At 32.1% G+C, this 14,999-nt stretch overlaps 1 protein-coding gene across 1 annotated transcript in view; it reads left to right on the top strand.

Annotated features, from left to right (window-relative positions):
- Positions 1-14,999, top strand: part of LRP1B (LDL receptor related protein 1B) — a 2,056,943-nt gene that overhangs the window by 1,638,952 nt on the left and 402,992 nt on the right. Inside the window, exons 44-47 of the mRNA XM_051990638.1 lie at positions 3,408-3,600; positions 4,289-4,414; positions 9,779-9,907; positions 12,896-13,015. Of these exons, the coding sequence (XP_051846598.1) occupies positions 3,408-3,600; positions 4,289-4,414; positions 9,779-9,907; positions 12,896-13,015 (568 nt within the window). The remainder of the gene's footprint in view (positions 1-3,407; positions 3,601-4,288; positions 4,415-9,778; positions 9,908-12,895; positions 13,016-14,999) is intronic.

Raw genomic sequence — 14,999 nt, 5'->3', positions numbered from 1 at the left:
TTTATATATTGTCTTCCTACGGGAATAAAAAATTTTGAGAGCAGATACTATTATGTTTTGTCTATGTGCACAATTAATGTAAAGTAATAGGTACTTAATAAATATTTGTTATTTTATTTATGGTTTTTTTTCCAGAAGTTTGTAATATTGCCTCCATTTTTTATATTTATTTATTTTGGTCTACTGGTTCTTCCTCCAAGCAATCAATTTATGGACCATATTTGTTTCTGCTTATGCTATACCCCATTCCTAGAATACATTCTTTCCTTCCCTGCCTCTTGGAATTCTTAGTTTTCTTCAAGGCTCAGGTATTACTACTTACAGGAAATCTTTTCTGCTCCTCACAGTCAATAATGATATCTACCACAACAAATTATTATGTGTTATTTTTAATCTGTTTGCCCATCTCCATAGAAAAACATGTAAAAGAACATGCCTTTAACACATGAACAGATTAATTTTCATCTTTGTGACCCTCATATATACAACATCTTGCACAAAATGGACACTTAATACTTCTAAAATTGAATTCTCTTAAGTTTTTTTTAACCTTTTATTAGTACATGCCTATTTCTCCCCTGTCATCAGAAAAATTACTTGATCCTTCATGGCAAGCTCTTTTTGTGTCTGACCTCTTTCCTGTCAAAATGTCCTACAAATAGTATCTACAAATAGAGTCATTTCCTTTTATCTTTTAAATTTTTGGTATTTTAAACTTCTCATTGCCTTTTTCAATTGAAAATTTTCTCCAAAATTACCAATTATTAATGGTCAAATATAGTGGTCTCTCCTTAATCCACATCCTTCTTGAATTCTTTGTAGCCTTTGATACAGTTACTCACCCACTTGTTCTTAATACTCTCATCTCTCCAGATTTTCATGAAATTTTAGCAACTGATTTTTTTCCCACCAGTCTGACTGAGCTTTCTCAATCATGTTCCCTAGATTTTCATCAAAGCCATTTCTACTAACATTGGGTATCCTCAAAAACTATGTCAGGCTTCTTCTTTTCTTTTCTCTCTGTGATAATTTATTGAATTATCTCCTAGGCTTATAAATTATCAGATGATAATTGGATTGAATTGTCATGTCATGATAATGATTCTCATTTTTATTTATTCAGATCTAATCTCTACTCCAACCCCCAGTCTCATACCACTAACTGCCAATAGGACATCTTGATCTAGATGTCCACTAGTCATCTTAAACTAAATATGCTCACATATTTTTTTCTCAAATTCATTATTTTTTTCTCAAAAATTTCTCCCTTCTCCTGAATGTTCCTCATTATTTTTTTCTCAAAAGTTTCTCCCTTCTCCTGAATGTTCCTATTATCATTAGGCATTCAAATACCCTCTTAGTTATTCACTTTCCAGCCCAGTGAATGTCTTCTTCAATTCCTCACTAATACCATGCCCATAGAAAGTCAGTAGTCAAGTTTTCTTTATTTTAGCTTTGTAACATTTGTCACATACCCACTTTTCTCCTCTGATTGTATTATCTGGATATAAGATGGTGAAAGCCTATACCACCTTATTTCTGGATTAATACAACAGTTCTCTGATTTTTCTCACTGTCTTGCTTCCCACTATAATCTGTTCTCCACTTAGCTATCAAATTGATCTTTCTGAAACCCAGGTCTGATGAGATCACCTTCCTCATTTATTAAATTCCACTGGCTTCCTATCATCTTCAGGAATCCTCTGTTTGGCAATCAATGATTTGTTTTTCATAACCTCACTTCCTCCTACTTTTCCAGTTTTTTTATATTTTATTCTTCTCCACATACTTTGCAGTCTAGTAACTCTAGCCTCCTTGCTGCTCCTTGAATAAAACACTTCATTGCATGACTCTGGGAATTTTTATAGGTTCTAATTATGACTAGAATTCTCTCCCTTTCCATCTCTGCTTCCTCTCCACTTTCAAACCACCTTTCTTTATTGCCCTTAATACCCATTTTCCCTCTTGTCTATATTTTATCCTGTCTGTATTTTGTTTGTATTTTTTTTTCATATTATCAAACAATGAATACCTTGAAACCAGGAACTTACTTTTACTTTCCTCTGTACTCCCAGGGATTAGTAACAGTGCCTGCCTTATATCGGATGCTTCATAAATATTTTCTGATTGATTGACCTCTCATCTACATGTTCAAATTGTTCTTTGCCATCAAGATATAATACACATCTGATCTCCTTGCTCCAGATCCACTCCATAACTATACTTGTCCTCTAGGGGTTCCTGTCTGTAGAAAGGATCATGATAATAACACTGAGTCCCAGAATTATAGAATGTTTCTTCATCAGCGAAATCTATAATCAAAAAAAAAAAAAAAGATCAAATAGCAAACTACATGAGGAAAAGGAAGTGGCTGAAGAATATGCTCAGCTACTATTCTACAGAAATTAATGGCTATTCCATGAAATTACATCTATTAAATATTCAATAAATATTACCAAAATTAAGTTATTATTTTAACTTTTGAAATCTATGTGTACTTTAGTTATATATTTATCAACTTGTAAGATTTTTGACGGAAAAGTCTATTTTTCTATCATCACTGGAATCTTAAACTATGTTGAGTATCTAGGAGCTGTAAATGACTATTCATTGATTTGTTTCAACATGCAAGTTATAAAGACAAATGGAATCCCTTTGTAATTACAAAGTTATTAATACTATGTGTTGCATTTAATATATTATGTGTAATATTTCATTAATTAATAATTCAATAATAATTGCTATTATTTTGATAATTATGATTAAATTTGTTTTAAATATTAATTTACATTGTCTAGATAAAATTTTAAAACTCCAAAATAACATTTTGTTGTTACATAATTTTTCAATCCTGTCTGATTCTTTGTGATACCATTTTGGGTTTTCTTGACAAAGATAACTGGGGTTGTTGGCCTTTTCCTTTTCCAACTCATTTTTACAGACGAGGAAACTGAGGCAAACAAATCATTTCCCCAGGATCACACAGCTAGAAAGTCTGAGATCAGATTTGAAATTGGGAAGATGAATCTTCCAAACTTCATATCCAATCCTCTATCCACTGTGCCATCTAGTTGTACATTTGTCTACTATAGATAAAATTTTCTTTAATAACTACTAATCTGATTTTTTTTCTTTTGCAATAACAGATGGGTTAAATAGTATTTTTGCATAGTTAGCTTTATTATTTTCTTAATATAATTCAATTTATATTGTAACTATTGCATCATTCTTGAATATTTGAGTATGTGTCCTTTCTCTGTTTTAGACCAAGTTTTATTTTTTTTGTATCTTTCCCAGTACTCAGTAAAGTGATCTGTATATAAAAGACATTTCATAAATAGCTGTTAAAAGACTATGCAGAAATATGTCTAATGTTTATAATGTTGTTATATTGTCATTTGCTGTAGGTGATTGTCAAATCTGGACCTGGAACTTTCCTTAGTTTGGCAGTTTATGACAATTATATCTTCTGGTCAGATTGGGGAAGACGAGCAATTCTGCGTTCAAATAAATACACAGGAGGAGATACAAAGGTTCTTCGTTCTGATATACCCCACCAGCCAATGGGCATTATTGCTGTAGCCAATGATACAAATAGCTGTAAGTTGGAATGGAAAACATTTTTATTCCTTCATTATAGAGTGCACCAAATTTCGTCCAGATTTCATCATAAGTTGGACGTTAATTCTGAAATGACTGAGGCAATTGCATTATCATTTGAAATTTTACCATTTGCATATACCAGAGTGAATTGAAGGAGTTAATGTTGTTTCTAAATGTAGCTCTTTTGCCACCACACTGAATCTGGCTCATTTAGAATTATCCATTTAGATCATTTTTTTTCATAAATTAATGTTTCTGCCATTTCATAGCTCTCTATTTCATCCTCCATATCCTTGACTAAAGAGACAAATTGAATTGCTTACATTGAAAATTAAAATGTTTTGGTAGATAAATTTTGTAAATGAATTTATAACTTCCTTTGAATCTCCTATTGTTCCATTTACAATGCTACATTTCCATATCTATGTGATTTTCATTATACAAGAGGTTTTGATCTCATACCATTCTTGATTTTGTGTGTGTTGACGTGTGTTTGTGCACTTTTCAACTTTTTAGAATTATGCAATGATTGTCTGGTATAGCTTTAAAAATACTTGGCTTTTAATTACTTTTGTATATAACTAAGATTAATTTATCATTAGGGTGACCCTAGTAGAGCAATTGACCCATAGTATATATTTGTTATATGGTGCTAATAGAAGCTTTTTTTTTTTTTAATTCACAGGTGAACTTTCTCCATGTGCATTAGCAAATGGAGGCTGCTATGACCTGTGTCTTTTGACACCTGATGGGAGGGTGAATTGTTCATGCAGGGGAGATCGGATATTGTTAGATGACAACAGATGTGTGAGTAAGTAATAGAAACTGAAATATGAAATGAGGCAGTTATTCAGAATTACACATAGGGCCCACTATGATGGCTTCATTATATGCATAAGGCTGTAAATTCAGGACTCTCTAAAACCGTTAGAGACAGCTGATTGATGCTCCTTTACAGCAAAGTTCTCTGCTCCCATTTATATTTTAGCTCTATCACAGAGATGCCATTGGATTAGCAATGTTAACAAAGATACTATTGGCCTATGTCATTCTCATGAAGTGGCAGGTTTACAGGCTAGCATAGCGAGTGTTTTTACTCATTCATCAATTGAGACTGAAAAAATGTGGACTTTTTGAACGCACAGGTTTCAATACTTAATTAAAGGTCAGTGGATCAGGAACCTTGAGATGAAACCACTTCCAGTCATAGTATGTAAATGAGAAATTGGATCATGCAATTAATATGCTGTGCTTTTCATACTATTAATTAAGAAGGCAGCACTGTATGATGTTTATACTTCCTAAAGCATTTTGGTCCTTAATTAGAATAGTTACACTATATTTATTAATAGCAAAGTTTTCAATATGATTTCCAAAATAAATTTTTGACTGCTCTGATCTCTCCATGAGTTACAGCAGATAGCAGAAAAATAGGCCCTTTCCTTTGACTAGATTAAGGATAACTTTATTCAAAGATGTTATCTCTATCAAACAATGATGACTCCAACTCTCAGGATATGTGAATTCCTTAATATTTCCCTTGTCTATGTCTACATTCTTGTCTTTTTTTCCCCTTATCTTTGAAAAGAACAAGAACCTTATTTGTCCCTGCATATCAAAGTCATGAAAATGAGTACCCAGCAATGAAGAGATGTGGGGGAAAATATCTTTTTCACCTCCTTCTTTGGTGAATCCTATGCTTACTCCTGAACTTTAGTATTAATAATCTAACTAATAGGGGTATGTATAGAATCTGGATAATATAATTGTCTTATCATTTAATACTATTGGACTAGTCTAAAGGGTGAGGGAAATCTAAAGACACAAATATGTGCATTCATATTTTACTGAGTGGAACTTCAATTTAAAAGCATCCTTTCCTTGAAAAAAAGAAAAATAAATATAGGAAGGCTGATTTATTCCTAGCCTATATCAAAGTGAAACTGATGATGTTGTGAATTATAAATATAGATAAGCTAATCTAGGTGATTTGAGCTCCCAAATCTTCCTTTTCCTTTACAAGCAATTCCTTCTTGAACACTCAGATAATTGTGGAAACTGCCCACTTCAGTTTGCCTTTGCAGTCACAGCCTTAATATTGTGGATCCAATCCCATATGTAAGCCTCGGGCATAAGCCAAGCATTAGAGTCACTCATGTTTCTTCACAGGTCACTATAGGTTGGAAGCAAAGTATTGCCTTCAATCAAAACAGCAAGGCTTATTTGTGTACTGCACAGACCTAGGCTAGTAGTAAAATAGATTGGATAAAACTGTCCCTATTATGCCATTCTGCTTCACTCTACTGGTGAGAAGGAATGGGTCAAACAGGCTGCCATCAATTCTGACATGAACAGTTGTATTAACACAAGGCTATAGACTCTTGCTGAATTTCTTACAACTGCCAAGCCTGCTAAATAACCATGTTGTACAGCTTGGAAAAATTGGTGAATTTTGGCATTGATTTCTCTACCACTGGTCTGAAATTCTGCAAGTTTGGAAGACATTTGCAGACTTTCTCCTGTTGTAGCAACCACTGATTAAAAACAACAACAACAACAACAACAACAACAACAACAACAAAAAAAAAAAACTTGCTTCATCTTCCAAAGCCTCATCTGTTTTTGACTGTCTTAAAAATACTGATAAAAGGAGGAATAATGGGAAGAAGTGAATAGAAGGGCATAAAAGACTTGGACATGGAACTTTCAATCAATCTGTTAATAAACATTGCTGTGCATTATATTTTAGGCTCTGTGGTAGGTGCTAGGAATATCAAGCAAGGGACACGATCTCTGTCACCAAAAAGCTCACAAATTATCAGGATATTCAAAGTACATGTACAGATATTAAAAATAGAAAAAAGGTGATTTTGTGGGAGTGGGGACAAGAAGCTATAGGAGGAACAGGAAAGGTTTGTGTCTAAGGTGGCTTATGAGCTGCCTTTTATTGGACATTAAGGAATCTATGAGAGACTATACTCTAGATATTATTGAAAGATACTGCAAAAGTATAGGAATTGTGAATATTGCATGAAAAAGACTTAGGAATTTACCAAGATCTGTTTTTGTCACCTCTATTAAGTTACTTTCATAAGTATCTTATCATCTTGGGAATGGTTATGAATAAATTGATTCTAATAAACACTGGTGAAGTTTAAAAGGCCTGGAACTTAACCTTTGTTTGGATTGTCAATTCAAAACCATTTAGGAAACCATGCTTGTAAAGGCTTATCACCAGATGCTAAATCATCAGCTAATTTACAAAATGGTAACTATTTAGTATAGTGAAATGCAGATACTTGAATCAAAGAAGAAAATATTCTTTTGCAAAGTGTGAGTAAGGTAGAGTAGGTAAACTCTAAATAATAGTTACAAAATAAAGCCCCTAAGCTTTAGAAAGATCAAACTGTAGCAGTGATTTTAATACTATCTCAATTAAATGGTAACAGGAGAAGAATTAGTCAGAAATTAAGATTAAAAATGATTTAAAAAATTTAAGCTAACTTTCCTGCATTAGAATAAACAGAATTCTAATTAGCTGAGCCATAATTAATAAGATCAAAGTCCTTTAGTGAATGAATCACCATGGCACTGATTGGGAGTGCTTGAAAAGAGAACATTTGGAGGCATCAACTTACCACTGAACATATTTGCTTTGGACCTCAAGATATGTCTTCCCATAGAAAAAGTTATAAGAAGTGGCTAAATTTTCAGTGCAGTCCTAGAAAAGTTATTATGCAGCTTAATGATAATATTAATATACAAACATGTCTCTATGGAGAGTTTTAAATACTACATAGCCCTAAACAGCCAGCATTGAAAGCCAAGTAAATATAAATATTTCAGTCTGTGTTTTCAGAATTTTGTATTATTGTAGTTACCTGATACTGTTATCTGATTATTTGGACTTTGAGTTTAGAAAGTGAGCATAATTTTTACCCTCCTTAAATCTGGCTTTCAATCCTTCTGGTAAGATAAGGTGTTCCAAAAGTCTCAGTGCAGTTTTAAACATTGATAGTTTAAAATTTTAACCTACTAATACTTAAAATTGCCACTAAAACCTTTTTTTTTTGGAACAGCTAGGATATCTTCATTTACTTTGATCCTGGACTTCTAAACATGACTCGACTATATGTTGGTTATGTCTTCTCACTGTCTCCAAAAGTTAATTCTGCTTTTCATTTATTTAAAGTCCTTGCATTATTCTTTGCCTTTTGAGAACTGATCAAAATACTATTTCTGGGCCATGTAAGTTGTTTCTGGCATCTACCATCCACATAGCTCACTCTCCCTTGAAGCTTCTCTAAGTCACCACTTTCAATTATACTAAAACGTTAGCCTCTTGTATGTTGGAGGTATATAGTTAGTCAACACTGTCATTATGATTATTAATGTTGTTTTTATGAAGATTCATTCTGACTTCCACCTAGTATTTCATCCTTCCTTATTCTTCCCCCTAATCCACCCTCAATTTTACCCATGGCAGAGTCAGCTTTTTTCTTTTTCCTACTTAAGTAATTCTACCAGGGATTTAGATAGTGCTTTTTTCTTTCTTTCTTTCTTTTTTAAGTTCTAGAGACAGCAGAGGCTGGATGAGCTGATTAAGCAAGGCAGAAAACCTTGAGAGGAAGCAATGAAGGTTTTTGGCATTGTCTACAAGGGTCACTCATAAATTAAATTCCCAGATAAACAGCTCTAAAGAGGCCCCAACTGCCTTCAACTTTAGATGCCTTAACTTTTTCTCCTTTAGTGATTTAATGGCTTTGTCATTTCATCAATGTGACTACTTTCTCCTTTGATATAGATTGTAACTCATTCACCTTTCTCAATCTGTATGACTCTTGTTAATGTGTTGCCATAAATCATCTAAAAAGGGAGCCACCCTGTGTATTGGAGGTCTTCCTCTAGGACTTTCAACATTTTGTGGATAGTAATAGAATATTTGGTCTGTCCAGTTGTTATCTTAATTGCTCTTAATATATATCTTAATATATGCTTTCTCATCTTAAGAATCTTGAATTAGATATACACCCAAATACACACACAAAACAAATACACTTTTTATGCACAAGGCATTGATAATAATATATTGAAATCTATTAATAATCATTATTTTTTACAAATCCATTGTCATGCAAAAACAAGTTCCATGAAAACAAAATAGGACAGCAAAATATTTGACCTATCAAATGTAAAATATATATATATGTAATTAACATGCTTTCCTAGCTTTCTTCTATAAAAATACTAATAATAACTTTTATGTATTTATAGAATCTTTTAACTATTAAATTCACATAATTTATCACAATTATATAAATTTGTATAATAATAAATTATATGTAATTTATTTAATTCTCCAAAAATGCAATTTCATCAGATCCTTGCAATAATAGTAATTAGTCAGTCATTAAACATTTATTAAGAGCCTACTATGTGTCAGGAACTGAGATAAGTAAGCACTGGCACAATAACCCTGGAAAGTAGGTATTATTAAGATCTCCACTTTACAGAAGAGGAAAATGAGGCATAAAGAGCTTCACTGACTTGTCTAGATTCACACAACTTTCACACAATCCAATTCACACAACAGTATTTTGGACTGGATTTGAACTCAGATCTTCTGATGCCATATATAGCCCTCTATCCATTATACCACTTAATGAATCCACTGTACTTCAAAGAAATAAAATTTAATTCCCCCCCTTTTAAATAATTACCATTGACAAGGATACACATGCTCAAATGTTCTATAATTCAATGTCTTTACTTCTTAAAATTTTCTACTCTTTGTTGTTGCTGTTTTTCAATTACTCAGTCACATCTGACTCTTTGTTACACCATATTTGGTTTTCTTATCAGAGATACTAGTTTACTATGTCTTTCTCTAACAGATTAAGGCAAACAGAGATTGAGTGATTTGTCCAGGATCACACAGCTAGTGAGTGTCTGAAGCTGAGTCCAAGCTCAGCACTCTCCAATGAGCCATGAATCTATATATAGCCCAGGTCAAATGGTTTTCTCACTACTGTTTAATGATAGTGAAAATATGTTTATTCAAATAAAACAATGGCACTTTTTATCAATGTGTATAGAATCAAATGCTCATGTATTGTTACTTCTGATTGGATTATAAAAATTAATACAGGGAAAATATTTTTTATTCTCATTCTAGCTAAGAATTCATCTTGCAACATTTTTTCTGAGTTTGAATGTGGAAATGGTGAGTGCATTGACTACCAGCTAACTTGTGATGGCATAGTTCATTGTAAGGATAAATCTGATGAAAAACTGCTATACTGTGGTAAGTGTCTTAAACATATCTTTACTATTCAAGTGTACCTGTGGACTTTGTTTTATTGCTATCATTATTATTCTAGTGACATTACTGATTCCTTTTCAAAAATGATTGTTTTCTATTTGATTATTTTATTTTATTTCCTTAATTCATTCATGAAAATGATTTACAAAGGCAGAAATTGACTTTGAGCTTATTTATAGTACATTATTTTCCCTCTTTAGTAATAGAACCTGAAATTCTCTTATGGCATTCACAACCTGTTTCCATTCACCAACTTTGAAATATGATTTTTAAAAAGCATCTCTTGATAATCAGTGAAAAAAGAAGTTACTATAGGACTTGATTTAGGCAAATGACTCAATTTCCAAATAAGAAGGAAAGTATATTTTTAAAACTATAGATTGATATGCTTAACTTGAATTCTTGCCCAAGTTCAAAGACATATTATTAAAGGGACAGTTACAGAGCTCACAGAAAGGGAAGTGCTAAAAACTGACATAGATTAAGCAGGGAAAAATCATTTCAGGATGATTTTATTTCCTTTTTTTTTTTGAACTGGTCTATTAGACTATTTCATATGAGGAATACCATAGGTATAGTATTTGTAGATTTCATTTAATTGAATCCCATAATGTATATTTTCAAATACACACACACACACACAATATATATATATATATATATATATATATATATATATATATGGTAGATCTTAAAGTGCTCCAAAGAGTGCTTAGTAAAATAACAGTCTTTGGTAGAGCGTTCCAGTATTGTCATTAACCTATTCAACATTCTACTTTGATGATGATAAATGAACAGTTATCAACTTTGTTCATTAAGCCTTAGCCTTTTATCAATTGATAAAGTGATAAGCATGCCATCTATATTTTCACTTAACAGGATCCATGATAGTCTTCATCCTTCCTTCCCCTCTCCATTTTAAATTCATAACCCTGGTTTCAATAATTTATAAATAGATTTCTTAATTAAGTACTGAGAAGAAATCTACTACCAACCAATTTTAAAGATGATATAAAATGCTTAATAAAAAGTTCAAATATAAAATAAACAAGAAAGAAATAATAAAAGAATACCTGACCACACTGGATGACTTTAACTTACCTCACCCAGACAGTTCTTAGATAGGATCCCAAAAAAATTTGTGAATGTGATTGATTGCTGAGCAACAATCACTTCTCTTCGAAAGAAGTGAAGTTGGAGAGAGGAGCCATAGGAATGGAAAAGCACAACTGTTCTACTCTTTTTTTTTTTTTTTCCTTAAGAGAGAGAGATGGAAAATGGATTCTCAAACTTATGGTTTGCTTGAGTACAATTCCTTGCAAACAACTAGAATGTATTAAGGAAGGAATGACTTGTGAACTGTAGAAAGAGAATCAATGATCACTGAATCATAATAGATTTATAGGAAATAAATCATTCTTAATTAACCTCATTTCCTCTTCTGAAATCAGTACTAGAGTTGTAGTCGGGGTTATTTTTTAGACATCATTTGTCCAGGTTTCAACTAAGCATTTGTCAAATTTTTCATACTATCCTCATAGATAAGATGGATAGAAGTTTGTAATTTCAGAGTATAGTTAGGTGGAATGAAAAATCAATATGTGACTTTAAGAATAGTCATTAATGGATCGTTGTAGACTAAGAAGAAGGTCCCTAATGAAAATCCATAGGGATCCATTCTTGGCCCCGTGCTATTAAAAATGTTTTATCAAGGGCTTGAGTGAAAATATAGATGGCATGCTTATCACTTTATCAATTGATAAAAGGCTAAGGCTTAATGAACAAAGTTGATAACTGTTCATTTATCATCATCAAAGTAGAATGTTGAATAGGTTAATGACAATACTGGGAAGCTCTACCAAAGATTGTTATTTTACTAAGCACTCTTTGGAGCACTTTAAGATCTACCATATATATATATATTGTGTGTGTGTGTATGTGTGTGTGTGTGTGTGTGTGTATTTGAAAATATACATTATGGGATTCAATTAAATGAAATCTACAAATACTGTACCTATGGTATTCCTCATATGAAATAGTCTAATAGACCAGTTAAAAAAAAAAAAGGAAATAAAATCATCCTGAAATGATTTTTCCCTGCTTAATCTATGTCAGTTTTTAGCACTTCCCTTTCTGTGAGCTCTGTAACTGTCCCTTTAATAATATGTCTTTGAACTTGGGCAAGAATTCAAGTTAAGCATATCAATCTATAGTTTTAAAAATATATTTTCCTTCTTATTTGGAAATTGAGTCATTTGCCTAAATCAAGTCCTATAGTAACTTCTTTTTTCACTGATTATCAAGAGATGCTTTTTAAAAATCATATTTCAAAGATCCTTTAGTACACAGAAATGTAGCTCACTAGAATTGAACTACAAAATATTAAGGACTTAAATTCATTTACCCTGACTTTCAAATATTTATTAAATGTTTATACTATAAGTGTTTCATAGAGAAAATAGAAGAGATAGAAGATTTCCTTCTGCCCAATATCTGACTCCATCTACACTGAATTTGGTTTCCTGTCTTAGTATACTACATTAGGAGGCTATCAAATCAAGATGTATCCTAGGGTCCTGTTGCTAACAACACTTAGGCATGTTACTCAGAATCATGTTACCAACCCTGTAATCTCTGTCAAGTTTCTCAAATCCTCTTAATGGTGGTCATAAAAAGATACTTCTTCTAATATCAGTCACAAATTATCTGCACAATGTAATCTGATAGGGCATTCTGTCTTGTAAAAGTTAAAATTATATCATCAAAAATTCATTAAATTAAATAAATATAAAATAAATTCACATAATTAGAATTTCAAATAATATTTTTATAACTTATTAAAGCTTATTACTTAACTAAGACTTTTGGAATGTCTTAAAAAAGATTTTCTGTGGATCAAATGGGACAGTGTAAGGCAGAAGCTATACTCTATATAATGTAGACTGTTTTTTTTTCCACTTTTAATAACAGAAAACAGAAGCTGCCGAAGAGGTTTCAAATATTGTTATAATCGCCGTTGTATTCCAAATAGCAAGTTATGTGATGGCGAAGATGATTGTGGGGATAATTCTGATGAATTAGATTGTAAAGGTAAATATGATTTGCCATTTCTACAGATTCACAATTAAAAATGTAGTATTTTTTGTTTTACTATTGGAAATTTGTCAAAATGATATCTAAAATAAATCCTATCTTCTTTATTAGCTCTGCTTCTCTCCTCTTAAATGTTTTTGTTCCTGATTTTTCCACAACTCAAATTAGTTATTACATATTTCCCTTTAAGTATTGTGTAATCACCTAATAATTGGTATGTCTTCTACTTCACTCATCATATTCCACTCACTCTAAATTAAGTTCCCATCATAGCTTTCTACTTTTTTGCTACTGGTTTCATCATCAATTTGTCATCCAGCCTCAAAAACTAGAGGGATCTTTGCTTCTTCTGTATGCCTCTTATATTGTATCAATCATTTATTTCTACTCATTCTTCCATTGAAATGTCACATGGGCATTCCTTTTTCATTCTGTCATTGCCATAGTCCAGACACTTATCATTTTATCTCTATATTGATACAATACTTTTCTCATTGGTTTCCCTGTCTCCTTTCACTCTCTAGTCTATCATACACATTTCAGTCAGATCAGTCATTAAAACTTGTTTTTATTGTGTCCATTTCTTACTCCAGAAATCTTAATGATTTTCTATTGCCTGCAAGATAAATTTGGTGTATAAGCTAGCTGGCATTTAAGCCTTCTAATGTCTGCTGCCAACATACCTTTTTGGTTTATTTGCCCACAATTCTTATACACATTTTCTGATACATAGCAACCAAACTGAGCAGTCATCTTTGATGATGTTGCTTCTTGTATCCAAAATATCACATCTATCTAGGGTTGAACGAGTAAATATTGAGGAACTGACTCAGTTCCTCTAAGAAAAAAAGTATATTAAGTTCAGTCCCCATTATTAAGATTTTTTTTACCACTTTTTAAAGTCTTGACAATCAGCAAAATAATGAATCAGAATCTGATTTCTAACATTTTTCTTTTTGTATGACATTAACACTAACAATGAAAATTTAACAATTGAGTCTCATGAACCAATATAAGTTCTCTCCAGCATATCCCTGCATATATTCCACTTTCCTTTATCTGCTTTTTAAAGTCATATACATTGGTGCCAAGTCTCACTTTCTCCATTAAGTCTTCCCTGACCCTCCTAACCACAACAAAATCTTCATCTTCTGAACTGAAATTTTTCATGCCATTATTTGGGACTCAGGCCTACACTAGGACAGGATATTGACTATATCTATTATTCCCATTGTTATAGTGAGTTCTTTGTTGAGGGAACTTTTTTTCCAACTGAGATCACCACTTTCTCAGCAATTTCATAGTCTTAGAGAGTTGCCTAACGACCTTAGATCTTCTATTAATATACCTTGTTCCTACAATCAAATGATAAATTATTCCCTATAATTAAATTAAATAACATATGTAAAATAGTTTGAAAATCCTAAAGTGTTTGATAAACTTACAGCTTTATAATATCCTTTTTAGGCCCTTGTCTTCTATTTTAAATCTCTCTCATCACCAAGTCTATTGACCTGTAAATTGAGGTCATTCAATTAATATTTGTTGACAGATTTAAAAGGCAATTTAATATTTAAACATATTTATTGAAGTTCTCTTTTTTTGGAACCATCTATAGAGGTTATGGAAAGTGGAGGGGGAAATCATATCCTATGTCTTTCTTCCTTTTTTAATATAGAAAGTAAAAATGAAAGTTAACTTCAAAAGTGGAAAGAAAATATTCAGTATTAAGCTTAAGAAGAGTTTGCTGGATAGAGGAAGGGCAGGATAGGGAAAACAATCTCCTCCTCTGCTTTTTTACCTCTTCCTTTTGCTTGTTTGAGGGTGGCATGGAAAAATGTAAATGATTCTCTCTTGCCTCCAAGATAGATATTGATTCTCTCTGTGTGTATATGCTTGCATATGCAGAGCAATTTGGTCTAAGTCTTAATAGTCCTAGAAATGCTGCTCATGGTTAATTATCCTAAGTTCCTTGGGTCTC

Source organism: Antechinus flavipes, chromosome 3 (assembly GCF_016432865.1).
Source record: "Antechinus flavipes isolate AdamAnt ecotype Samford, QLD, Australia chromosome 3, AdamAnt_v2, whole genome shotgun sequence".
Lineage (NCBI taxonomy): Eukaryota > Metazoa > Chordata > Mammalia > Dasyuromorphia > Dasyuridae > Antechinus > Antechinus flavipes.
This window is presented reverse-complemented; position numbering and strand designations above follow the sequence as displayed.